General features: G+C 41.2%; 1 protein-coding gene across 1 annotated transcript; it reads right to left on the bottom strand.

The window, feature by feature from the left end:
• Positions 1-9714: 9714 nt before the first annotated feature.
• LOC147883588 (putative pentatricopeptide repeat-containing protein At3g01580) lies at positions 9715-13001 on the bottom strand. Its single transcript, XM_087400123.1, has 3 exons — positions 12679-13001; positions 12480-12580; positions 9715-12247 (listed from the first exon to the last, which is right to left on the bottom strand). The coding sequence occupies exons 1-3, from the start codon at positions 12826-12828 to the stop codon at positions 9841-9843; spliced, it is 2658 nt and encodes an 885-aa protein (XP_087256249.1). The 5' UTR covers positions 12829-13001; the 3' UTR covers positions 9715-9840.
• Between the last annotated feature and the right edge of the window lie 276 nt (positions 13002-13277).

Below are 13277 nucleotides of genomic sequence, written 5' to 3'. Positions count from 1 at the left end.
GGATCACAATGTTTAATGAACTCAATTTCATCTCCAAAGAGAGTAGGCCACCATAGGTTTGCTTTGAAGGCTACAAAGTGGTTACCGGTAGTTCTAGAATGTACTTCTTTCATAACATCTAGAAATTCATCCTTGCTGATACACCGTTGCATAAAGCCATGTTTTTCCAATCATCAATAGAGTTTCTTGGCAGCAATTAGTTGGTATGGTGTTGCATCCTTGATTAGCCTTCTTGCTTTTTCCTTATTCAAAGGTCTATCTTACTGAAACTAGTTTGAGAAGAAATGACAATCTCCTCTTTGCATTTTGGTATCAAACCTATGAGAAATAGTGGGACAGTTGAAAGATCTTCATCACTACAAATTGGTGACTTGGCATTGGGAATTAGTGACATGTGGCTAGCCAAAAAATGGGGTTTACCCTTATGAACCACAATGGTAAAACCAAATTCCAATAAAATTGGTCCACATAAAACAAAATCAAATTGAAAACAAAAAACAAAAAATACTCCCCATTCAATTGAAAATTGATCTTTGGGAGCAATAGACACTTGATTGTAGCCAAAAACTCCATCAAGGAAGTTACAATGCCTCCTTTCCTACCACGTGGTGGTGTTTACTTTCTTAAAGCTCACACACACTCTAATATTACCATTCTTCTTTAATAACAATCACTATTGGAGATACCCAATCTGTATGCTTGATCTCATAGATGAGAACTCTGTCAATCAAGTTTTGGATTTCTACTTTCATAACTGTGGCATATTTAGGATTCATTGGATAAGTCCTTTGTTGGATGGGTTTGAATTTTCCAAAATAGGAATGATGTGCTAGACAACTTTCGGCAGTAAACCCTTCATGTTAGTGTATTTCCATGCAAAACATTCCTTATATTCTAGAAGAAGTGAGATCAATGCTTCTTCTTTTTTTTTTGTGAGGCCATCGGCAATGTAGATTGGTCTAGGATCTTCACCCTCTTGTACTAGTTTCATCTCCTTTACTTTAGCAAGACCATCAAAACCCTGATGATTCCCTTCCTCTGGTGTCCTTTTGGATTGCTCAAAGAGTATCTTTGGATCTTGGACCATATAATATGCCTTGAAATGCAGAGGGACATGGCATGAATTTTCCTGACATCCTCATCATCATTTGACAAATCTTTAGATGGTTGTTTGTCCTTGGCCAAAGTTGCCTTACTCCTAGCCTTGGTGGTTTTGGCCTTTGGGGATAGCTCCTTTTTTACATTGACGGATCCTATAGGTGGAATGACTTGCAAAGTCATCGAACCCTAGGTTGATGAAAATTCATGATGAGTGATGGTGCTCCAGCATACATAAGACAATGTAGATCAAAATTTACATTTACTTCACCTTGCTTGACCTTAGATGCCTTAAGCATGTTGATCACATCTTGCACCTTCTGACAATGGGTAGCAATCTGTGTTCCCATCTTCTCTAGAATGTCTATGATTGCAAGTATAAGTATCCAATTTTGAAAGAATTTAGGTTCTAGTAGTAGAGCATAACAGTATTAGAGGTCTACCCTCACGACTTGAAAAACTTTACTCATGTAGATTTATTTGCCTTTCTAGTATATGACATACTAGCCTTGCCCCTTTTGGCATGCTTGTGAAGCTCTCTAGTAAAGGCTTCAGCCTACAACCATGTGATTGTGTTCAAGGACCTTGATGAAACTTGGTCCTCATTCAATGCTTAAAAGATTGAGACTTGTGGTCTTAGGATCCACAGAAGGTGTTGATGGCCTTTGCATTGGATAATTCTCATAAATATGGTCAACTCTACACCTAGTACATGATGGTGTGGGTGTGTTAGATGTAGTTGTAGCTGGAAGGAGTTGGTTTTCCTTGTAAGGGAAATACTCCAATAATTAGGCCCTTCACACTTATGAAACATGAGTGGGTTAAGTAGCTGCCCCCTTGAATGGACACTCATTGGACTAGTGAGGAATTTAACACATGTAACATTGAATCAATGGGTCCTCTATCTCTCGTAAGAGATGGGATCCATTTGGTGGACCAAATTGTATTGGTCATCTTGCATACATAATGTCTTAGGAAGCTAGAAATATTGAAATTCTAATCATGTTGGGAGTAACCATTACCACTAAAATCATGCTTGTGCTCTTCCAAATCACTGGGTAGCTCTTCCACCAACACTTGATTCATGGGAATGATTTGTGATGATGATGGTTATTAAGGTCGATTGTAGCCTTGGTTGATACATTGGTTGTGGGAATCACCTTGGGATAACTGCATTTGTATGTAATGGGTACAATAGAGTGCAAGTCTTGACTTAAGACAAGGACACTCATTAGTGGGATGATTTCCAATGTATATTCCACACCATTATTGAGGAAGCATCTCAACATCATATGTTCAACATGTGCATAGCACTAACCCAATGAGTGCTATAAAGGAAAGTGTTAGAAAACCTTATTGAGGAACCATCTCAACATCATATGTTCGACATGTGCATAGCACTAAGCCAATGAGTGCTATAAAGGAAAGGGTTAAAAAACCTAACCCTAATCCTAAAGGGGTTTGTATATATTCTACATTTTCAAGTAAATCTAGTGTATAGTCAGTCATTTTTGGTGTGCTATGTCTCCTCTCCTCTGTATCAGAGTGACCTTGCCTTCCATTGAGGCATTGAAATTTGTATGAGTGCAAGAGAGATCGAGAGATTGAGAGCGATTGAGTGTTATTTAACTTCTGTAGAGTGATAGAAATTTCTCATCCATGGGTTTGAAAATTATGTTCATTCCTTGAGTGTCTATGAGAGTTTCTTCGTGAGAGAGATTAATTGATTCACAAGAAATATTCATTCTCATTGAGCTATATTCGAGAGAAATTCTTCGCTTTAGGGTGAGAGAGAGAGTTGTTCTTTTTTTTTTTTTCTTATGTGTGAACACTTGGCAGCTTCGGTGAAAAGCCGTTACAAAAGACCCGTCGTGGGCATTACTGGAAGCTCTGGAAAGACTACCGCCAAAGTCATGACCGCCCTTGCCCTTGAATCATTAGGCCATATTCATCAAATTGAAGGCAATTTGAACAATCATATAGGGGTCCCGTTGACACTTCTAAAGTTACCATCCTTTGCTGCCACCTGCGTCCTAGAGCTGGGCCCTAGAGCTGGGCATGAGTCACGAGGGAGAGATTTTGGAGCTGGCAGATATAGCGTAGCCATCCGTAAGGGTGGTTTTGAATGTTGGACCTGCGCATTTGGAAAACTTCGAGAGTTTGAAAGACATTGCCAGGGCAAAAGCCGAGATTTTTATCGGGGCCAAAGAAGGGGACCTGTGTGTAATGAATGCTGACGATACTCTTGTAATGTGCATGGATCTTCCTGAGGGGGTAAAGCGGGTATGTGCAACTCGACCCTCTTAGGCACCTTTGCACCCCCCCCCAGAGAGAGAGAGAGAGAGAGAGAGAGAGAGAGGAGGGGGGGGGGGAGACCAAAAGTACAGAGCTTTGGTCCTGCTTTACCAACAAACATGTAGTTGATAGACTTTTTCATGACCTTCTGGAGCTATAGCTATCTAAAAATACCCTGAATAGCCATCACATAAGCTGTACAAGGAGATTTGGGCATGCCTCAAGAATATATTTGGTAACAAGATCACCAACTCCAAGGTATTTCTGAAAATGCAATTTTATAAGCTGAAAATTCTTCTTCTTGGAGAGTCACCGAGCAAGAATTTTGATAGAGGTGTCTACTCCATAGAGATAGAGGTAGAGGCTAAGGGGTCTCCATAGATAGAGGGAGACCTTCATCTCCAGCTCGCATGAAGGCCCCACAATGCCTTCATCTCCTGCAAATGGCTCCCGATGGCTTCATCAACAATGACCCTAGGTTCAATGACTGGCTACGGTGAATGGACTATGGACCAAGGAAATAAGCGGTTCCATTGACTCACAACACTCTTATTTCACTCAGCAATCTCGGGGGGTGCACTACTAAGAAACCCTATGTATCACGTGCATTCAAAGGGTATTTAAAAAAACCCTCAACTAAATAAAAACACCCCTCTTTACTTAAGAACTAAGTGAATTTTTCCAAAACTTGAATTAAAAAATCCCTCTTGTTACTGTAATTCTATTAAAATTTTTCAAAAACTTGGATTAAAATACCCCTCCTTTTGAATGCATGTGGTACACTAAATCTTTTTAGGTGAACCCCTGAGTCAACCATACCTCCAGAGACAACGACCAGCCTCCAACGGCATCGATTTGAGAAACAACAAGCTCCTACTTTCAGTGCCAAATGACCTCACATGCAATGGGAGCTCCAAGGAGACTAACATAGCGTGAGCCTCCAAACACATATTATCCATAGTCAAAGTGCAACGGCTTTGCTGTAGTGGCCTCGACTCCTACAAACATGCTCCAAGTGAGCTCCAAAGCTCATGTGACAGAGCAGCTCCAATATAAAATACTCATCACCTCTCCAGACATGGCTTGCTCATGGCAACGATTTGATCCACCGATGGAGGAAAACCAACACCAACTTCCAAAGCCCATGACTGAGGACGAACACAGGAAAAATGACCCCAACAAAGCGACTTGCGATGACAACACCAAAGATAGTATCTTTGCGGGCCTCTTCACACTTCGATTCGGCTCCAACCTAGATCTCCTAAGACACCCTCAATGAGCTACAAGACTCCATAAGCTACCATAGTGCAACCTCCAAATCCACAAACGGCTCTCAGCCACTCGAGCGGATCACAGATCCTTCACATATGTCAACGAGTAGATCGGTGGCCAGCATAGAAGACCTCATCAAAAACGACGAAATTTGGCAAATTCTGTTCGGAATCCAAACGATTCCGTTAGCACATGTGGCAGATTTTAAGCCCTAGCCACACACCTTGGTCCTTAGTTGTCCACGTGGCAGTTCCCTCTATCTTATCCACCATGTGGCAATCCTACTTACCACATAGGCATATCTTATCTTGCCATGTCATGGTTGATTCCGTAGCACCATGTCATCCCTTACATGCCACATCATGTGACATGTGGGCATGCAACATGATCAGGGGATAGCATCTATGCCATATCATCATAGCTACCACGTCACCCTATCTAATCATCTGCCAGCCATCATGGTCATGTCATCAGGCCACTAGATTGGCCACCTCATTTTCCACTTAGCACTCAGGAACCCTTACCTCTCCATAGGCATTGCATGTGCACCCTTTTGATAGCTCATATTAGGGCCGCTCCACTGGCACACCCCTTAGCAAGCACACTTTTCATGTGAACATCACTGCCACATCATCATTTTGCACCCTTTTTGCCCCTCCATCTTGATCAAGCGATATCTCTTGATCCAGGAAGAATTTGAGGGCGCTCTAAAAAGAAAAAATGCTTAATTTTTTGTGCTCTATGCACTCGTCACACCACACATACATTTTTGTACAAGTATCACATACTTTTGAGCCTTGGAAACAATTCCACTTCTTACATGCACACAAGCCTCTACATTGACGCATCTAACCCAACACCTAAAAAGAACAAAGAAAAAGAATTACTTGCTACTTTTTCATCACTTGATGGTTGATCTAGATCTAGATCAGAGTAGTGTAGTTCATCCTTAGGGAAGAGAACTCCAAAGCAGCCGATCGAATCCATGCTCGAAAATTCCCAAATAGTTGCTACTCAGAGTCTGAAGTCCCTTCGCTCACATATATTTTAAAATCATTACATTTCCTGAAACTCGACCACCATTAGTTTAGTGAGCAGATTTTGGAGTTTTCAGAAGCATTAGCTGATTGATCAGAGAGCAGATTGCACAGTTGTACATTTTTCACACATATGCCACCATTGTAAAGCCTTATAGGCTATTTTCCAGCATTATGCACTTAATTTAGGCCTTGTAAAGCTTGTTGGCTATTCTTGACATCATTTGCCACAAGCCTTGTAACATATTGGATTATATATTGTAGTTCTATCTTCACCGACAGTTCATATTTCACTTAATGCAGACAGTGTATTGTTATTGATTAAGACAGTGATTTTCATAGCACTTTGACTACATTTCTTGCACCATGTCTACGACTAGAAACCTCAATTTGGAGGCATTTGCTAAGCTAGACAATTCCAATTATGGCACATGGAAATACCGAATGGAGACCATCCTTGTACTTCAAGACAAATGGGAGTATGTCGATGGGTCTACACCTCGACCATCAGATGATCCAACATCCACTGCTACCGTTGCTGTAGCACAAGCAACGGGATCTATAGCTGCACCACCAGTGTCTACACCTGCAGTAGATCCTATCATTGCTTAAGCACAGGCAGAATGGGACAAGAAAGAAAAACATGCATATCGTTTAATCAATTCGAATGTGCAAGATGTCATCCTAGGACAGCTAAACACAGTGAAAACATCAAAAGAAGAATGGGATATGTTTGTAGCTCTTTACGAGTCTAAGAGCACTTCTAGGATTCTCACACTGAGAAACCAGATCGACCAGAGTTTCCACAATAGAAATGAAACTGTTCATGCTTACGTACTCAAGATCGGGGATTATAACACTCAACTCATAGCAACAGGAGAGACCATGAATCCTGCAGAAATGGTTCAGGTCATCCTGAATGGACTAGGAGATGGATACGAGAATATGGTCCATAGTATTGCCATTCAATGGAAAATTCCAACACTGGAAGAATTACAGTCAGTGTTACTGAGTGAAGAACTCAGGACTCAGGCCATTCATGCATGCAAAGGTCATTCCAATGATTAAACATTCACAACTTCAGTTAGAAGCAAAGGTAGAGGTAGAAGATACATCTTTTCCCCCTTACTGATGCAATAACTTCTGCTTATAAAATTCCGGTGACGTCCCACTAAATCGAAATAGATTGAATAGGTAGTGGTAACTTTCAAACAACATGTTATGAATGAGAAAATAGATCATTTCAACGAAGTGGTCATCATCAACAATAAATTCATCAGCATAGTCAACATCAACATCATCCTTAGCAGCATCAGCATCAGCAACCAAGAGGAAATCATTCTAACAGAGAAAGATTCCAAGGAAGAGGGAATGCATCCACCAACATGTTAAACATTCAATGTAACTACTATCATAAGTTTGGACAGTGTGAAAGAGATTGTCTCAAGAAGCAGTACGACCAAGGCGGTCAATCTAACAGTAATCGAGGGAATTTCCAAGGAAGACAAAATCATCGTAGTGGACATTCAAGAGTGGACATTCAAGTCATAGTCGTTATGCCAATGAATCTGAGAATATGTTTCTTGCAAGTGAGGATCTACAGAATACTAAAATAATGTATTTTGACATAGATTGCAATTCAATAGGGTAATGCAGTTATCAAGTTGATAAAGCTGATCAAGATCCTTGATACATCGACAACGATGCATCATCTCACATGAGAAAACATCATGAATTCTTCACAGAGATGAAACCATTAGAAGGATGGACATAAGAAATTGCAACTGTAAACTACCTACTTAATCAGCTTCTGACCAAATCGATTCATGATATGACACCTTTTGAAGCATTCATTGGACACAAGCCACTCGTTGGGCATCTCCACCTATTTGGTTGCATAGCATATGCCTACATATATGATGATCATCACAAAAATTTGGATGTGAAGTCATGCAAATGCATCATGGTTGGCTACAGTGAAAAGATCAGAGCATACAAGTTGTATGATCCCATCCATCGCAAGGTCATTATCTCCAGAGATGTAAATTTTTATAAAGAACCTGAATGGAAAACCTCAAATACACCGGAGATAGAAACGTTGGTTACTCAGTTACCTATAGAAAAGGTTACTGAAGAAGAGAAATAATTTGCTAGAGACACCCCGAGAAGAGCAACAGCAACTCAGACGGTCCACTAAGGAAAGCAGAACACCATCCAGATTGACATATGCTCAGAAAGGCAAAGCAATTCAGATTGAAACCACCAATTATGCTCTTATGACTGCCATCATGGCTACAGAAGAGCCAATATGCTTCGGAGACTTAGTTGACAAGCTATGCAACCTTCCACCAGGAATGAGGCCTGTAACAAACAAATGGGTTTACAAAGTGAAGTACAATCCTGATGAAAGCATTGAAAGATACAAAGCCAGACTTTCTGGTTCTCTTGTTCTATGTGTATGCCAGATATGGTCAGCAGTTAGAGGAGATGCTCTTTATGCTATCTAGATGGTGAGGAACGATTTAGTGTATAGGGCTGGAACTGACAAAATCAAAAGAAGCTTCCTAAGTTATGCTAGTTTAGCTTTTGAAGGAAAGCAAGGTGATTTAACTAGGGATGCTTTGAGGACTTTCAAACCTTGATTTTTCTACTTAGCAGAGCTTTTTGGGATGTTAACTCCCTTTTGTATTTTGGTTTATAAATAAATAAATATTTAGATTACAAAAAAAGACAAGCACATTAAGATGAAAGAGCTCATTTAGCAATGTCAAGGACACCATGATTCTAATTATCAGAGAGAAGACATCAGTAGAGTGAATGCATGGAAAGAATTGGAGAAAAGATTCACCGACAAGAACATTCCATGCTTATCATGCTTGAGAATCAAGTTAATAATGCCAAGAAATTATAGTCAATGGCAAGTCTAGACTATATTGTTGGACATTGCAGATCAATTGGCATCAAGCGGATACTATTTCAAATTGCATTGAATGGCGGACTAGGAGAAGTTCCACTACAAATTCAAAGAATCATGAGTAGGCACTCTCTCCTAAAGACATAAGTTTCAAAGAGGTAGAACAAAACTCAATACAAAAACAATCATCAAGCTAGGGGTAGCTAGCTATTCATATAGTTCTAGTACACATTCTCAAGATTACCAGGAAGCAACCTCTTCCTCACATCAACATCATATACCAATCAGAGGAGGACAAGAAATCCAAGATGTAAAGGTACCTTCAACGAAGGGGTACTAGCAATTGCATTTACTATGTTAAACCAAGTTATTGGGAGCCTGCATGCATGAAAAGGCAAATAGATATTACAAATGAGCAATTCAACTAAGTTGGAAATCAAAATCAAAATAGAAGACAAAATGTCAAATTTGCCAATGAACAAAATTGGAACCCCAAGAAAGTTCAACATTAAATACTTATTAGTTAGTACTCAAATGCAATAACTCCAAAGCATTTGTACATGATGACAATACTTGGTGGCTTGATTTTGGAGCAAGAAACCACATGAATGGTTTTCATAATTGCATTGAAACAAGAATGTGAAGGAGAGTGACAATACCTCACACAAGATAGCAAGAATTGGAAACATTCCTCTTGACAATGATGAAGGCAATGCACAAAGCATAGGAGGCGGCAATGCACAAAGCATAGGAGGTGTTTTTTTTGTCTCAACTACGGCACTAAATCTCTTGTCAAGATGTTCAAATGAGTAAAGAGAAATGGAATTAGTCTTTTGTTTGCTTAGGTCAAGAGTTGTACAATCAAAACAAGTCATAGAAAAAGGGTGCTAAGATTGGAAGAATGCTCTAACTTTCTTCATCAACACCTGTTCAAAGAGCTTTGAGAACCTACTTTAACCTCCAAATGCTAGTTCACGATGTACGTGAAGGTGACCTCAAAGATATTTACAATGATCACAGCCTTCAGCTTTTCATCAATGATCACAGCCTTCAGCTTTTCATCAAGGATCCGCTCATATGCATGCAGATTTCCCGGAATACAATGCTTTGCTACAGCTTCATGACCCACTCAAATTGTTAATTCAAATACTCGACTCCTATTTTAAAAAATAGTAATCTTTACAAGAGCACACACCACCCTTGAAATGATGTACACAGAAAGCATCAGTAACTATAATATTCTATCTTAGATATAGACTTGGCAGTGCAATGACAATCAGCACACATTCGAAGATTTTTTGTTACTCTGATGCTTGTGCCTCTGGGGTTAGAAATAAGACCAAATGCTATGGCCAATTTCTCACAATGTCCACAAAGGGCATGTTCCTTGTCCGACATGATTTCAGATGCATAATCAAAATCTGAGCTGAAACTTGGCATACATCCTTCAGCTCTCATTTGCAAGCTTAACATCTTAAGTTTTGCATAAATATCAGAATTTCTTGCATGGGTTTTGTCTCCTACACTGACTTCATGCACCTTGTTCTCTATCTCAATGAAGGCCTTAGCTGGCTTCTTCCACATGTGTACATGGTTCCTCATATTATCTACTTTCTCTGCATGGTCCCCCATGCCTTCTTGTGCATAAATGCTTGACATTAGCAAATATCCTGCAGCATTTCCTGGTTCCAGTGTGACAAATTTATCGAAGCATCGTCTACCTAGGTCTACATTGCAATGAGTTTTACAGGAAACAAGCAAGGAAGTCCACCCAATCACAGTAGGACAGAACGGAATACTTTCTAGCAAGTCTTCAGCTTCATTCAAGAATCCTGTACGCCCAAGAAGGTCAGTCATAGATATACAGTGTTGAAATGTTGGTGCAATGCCATAGTCCCCTAACATTGACTTAAAGTGACAACATCCTTCATCTATCAGGCCCACACGACTGCAAGCTGAAAGAAGACACAGATATGTCACATGATCTGGCCTCAAGCCTGCTTGTTGCATGGCATCAAAGTATCGTAATGCCAGGGTATAATTGCAATTCTGGGAATACACTGCGATCATAGAATTCCATATTGCCACATCCCGCTGTGGCAGGCTGTCAAATACCACATGTGCATCCCCAAGACTCCCACATTTCCCATACATGTCGATCAAGGCACTGCCAATATGCATATCTGAATTGAAGCCACTCTCAATTATATGAGCATGTATCTGTCTCCCTTGCTCCAAGGCAGATATACCGGAGCAGGCTTTTAGAATGCAAAAAGATGTGACCTTGTCTATAGAAATGCCTTTCTGCTGCATTTGATAGAAAAGTTGCAGAGCCTCCTTACTGTGCCCATGCTGGGCGTACCCTCCAATCATGGCATTCCATGTTACAATATCTTCCTTTGGCAATCTGTCAAACACTATGTGTGCATCCTCAAGGTCCCCATGTTTACCATACATATCAATAAGAGTGCTACCAAGAAAAACATTTGAATCAAACCCATTTTCTGTGATAAGGGAATGAATCTCCTTGCCCTCCTCTAAGGTCAGTGTGCCTGAACATGCTTTCAGAATACAAACAAAAGTGACCTGGTTTGGCACCACTCCCTCACACCACATTTTATGCAACAGTTCAAGAGCATGCTGACCATGCCTATGCTGGCCATAGGCTGCAATCAATTTACTCCATGTCACCACATCCCGCCTTGGCAATCTTTCAAACATTATGCTTGCATCATGGACACTCCCACATTTTGCATACATGTCGATTAGGGTGCTGCTGATAGATAAGTCTGAATCAAGGCCCCTTTCAATAATGTCACCGTGAATATGATGTCCCTGATCTAAGGCTGCTATGCAGGCACATGCCTTGAGGATGCAAATGAATGTGACTTGGTTTGACTGCAAGCCCTCCTGTTGCAACCGCTTAAAAAGTTGCAGAGCTTCCTGACTGTAACCCCATTGGCCATAGCCTGCAAGCATGGCATTCCATGTAACAATATCATGCTTTGGCAATCGATCAAACACCACGCATGCATCCTGGAGGCTCCCACATTTTGAGTACATGTCAATAAGGGTGTTACCCACAAATATTTGTGACTCATAGCCATATTCAATTATGTGAAAATGAATAATCTTGCCCTCCATCAGGGCTGTTGCTGTGGCGCAAGCATTTAGGACTGCCACAAACACATGCCCGTCTGGAGTTACACTTGAGTTTCTCAGTTGGTGATATAGTTTGATAGCTTGCTGATAGTTGCCGAGCCTGGCATGTGCTGAAATGATTGCAGTCCATGAAAACACATTCGGTTCAGACAATTTGTTGAATACCTGGTCTGCTTCCATCAATCTCTCAAAGGAGGTAAACATGCGAATAAGCTGGCTCCCCAAAAAGACGTCTGATTCAAACCCATTTCTCACGATAAGACGATGTGCTTCCCTTCCTGCCGCCAGGTCTCTGTTGTCCATGCATTTTTCCAAAAGACAACACAAGGTTCTACTAAAAGCATGAGTTGCTTGGTGGTTGGTGCCTTCCCTGTCCAATGGTGCGTCATTCGGAAATTTCCCATAGCCATATTTACCCAAAATACCCATTGACAGGGAAGAGTCGAAATTATCTGCATGCCCTGCCTGCCTGCAAGGTCAGAAATCAGAGAGAGAAACGGTGGAACTCAATTATATAGCCTGGCACTAAATTGAAATCTATTATTACGGGTAGGGTGCCTTCAACTGTGAACTAAATTCAGTCTAGGGTGGCTTCATGCAGGAAAAAGAGAAAGCAGAGACGGTTTGCACGCCTGAGCACCGCAATTCTCACTAGAATGACGTTGACTTACAGCTTTTTCTATGCGATCAGTGGGCTTCACCTTGCTTCGAAGTGGCTAGCTCTGCTTGCCTCCACCAAGCTTACATCCCAAAAGGCCTCTTTTATGGTACTGTGCCCCAAGCCAGGGCATCGTGAATTCCGCTGCAACAACAAAACAATGCTTAAGACGCCAGATGGCCGTCAAGGATTCATTCTTACTGACCAAAGCAAGAAGAAGGGATCAGTTTACCGTCATTTACCCTTCCATGCAGCAAACGTCGTGAAGACTCTGTCAAGATGGGGTCCAACTCTCGGCAATCCATTGCCTTAACTGAAAGAGGAAATCGACCATGGATGAGAGTGGAGTGGGCGTAGGGTGTGTCTGGGAAGGAAATCGGTGGGGATGCCATCAATACCTTGGACGCCCAATCGGGGTAGGAGCGATGAAAGACCAATTTGAATGAGTGGTCAGGTAGAATGCAAAGTTTGACAAGTGGTCGGGTAGAATGCTTTCACTAGAGGAAGGCTAACAGTAGCTAAGCATGTGTTGGAATGAGTACTAGTCTACGTATTGTCTCTAATGCCCTTCTCAAACAACTGTCTGAGTCAGGTCGACAGATGCATAAACAATTTCGTATGGGAGGGAAGATGGCATGCCTTTAGTGCACACCTGGTCTTCACAGCAAAAGAAGGAGGGGTGGGGCTGAGGCGAATGAAAGACATCTACATGAAGACACTATTGCAGTTGGGACGTGACCAACCATGGGCAAAAATGGCACTAGACCTCATATCCAGGAATGCCCCACGAGGAACGTGACCAACCATGGGCAAAAATGGCACTAGACCTCATATCCAGGAA

This window comes from Dipteris shenzhenensis, chromosome 28 (genome assembly GCF_047967505.1).
Source record: "Dipteris shenzhenensis isolate YYH24624 ecotype China chromosome 28, Dip_SZ_1.0, whole genome shotgun sequence".
Taxonomy (NCBI): Eukaryota; Viridiplantae; Streptophyta; class Polypodiopsida; order Gleicheniales; family Dipteridaceae; genus Dipteris; species Dipteris shenzhenensis.
This window is presented reverse-complemented; position numbering and strand designations above follow the sequence as displayed.

Excerpts from the sequence above, each read along its gene's own strand:
- LOC147883588 (XM_087400123.1), bottom strand. The coding sequence starts at position 12,828 with ATGGCATCCCCACCGATTTCCTTCCCAGACACACCCTACGCCCACTCC. Across the intron at positions 12,581-12,678 it reads GACGTTTGCTGCATGGAAGG|CGGAATTCACGATGCCCTGG; the intron begins GTAAATGACGGT and ends TTGTTGTTGCAG. Across the intron at positions 12,248-12,479 it reads GCTAGCCACTTCGAAGCAAG|GCAGGCAGGGCATGCAGATA; the intron begins GTGAAGCCCACT and ends CTGACCTTGCAG.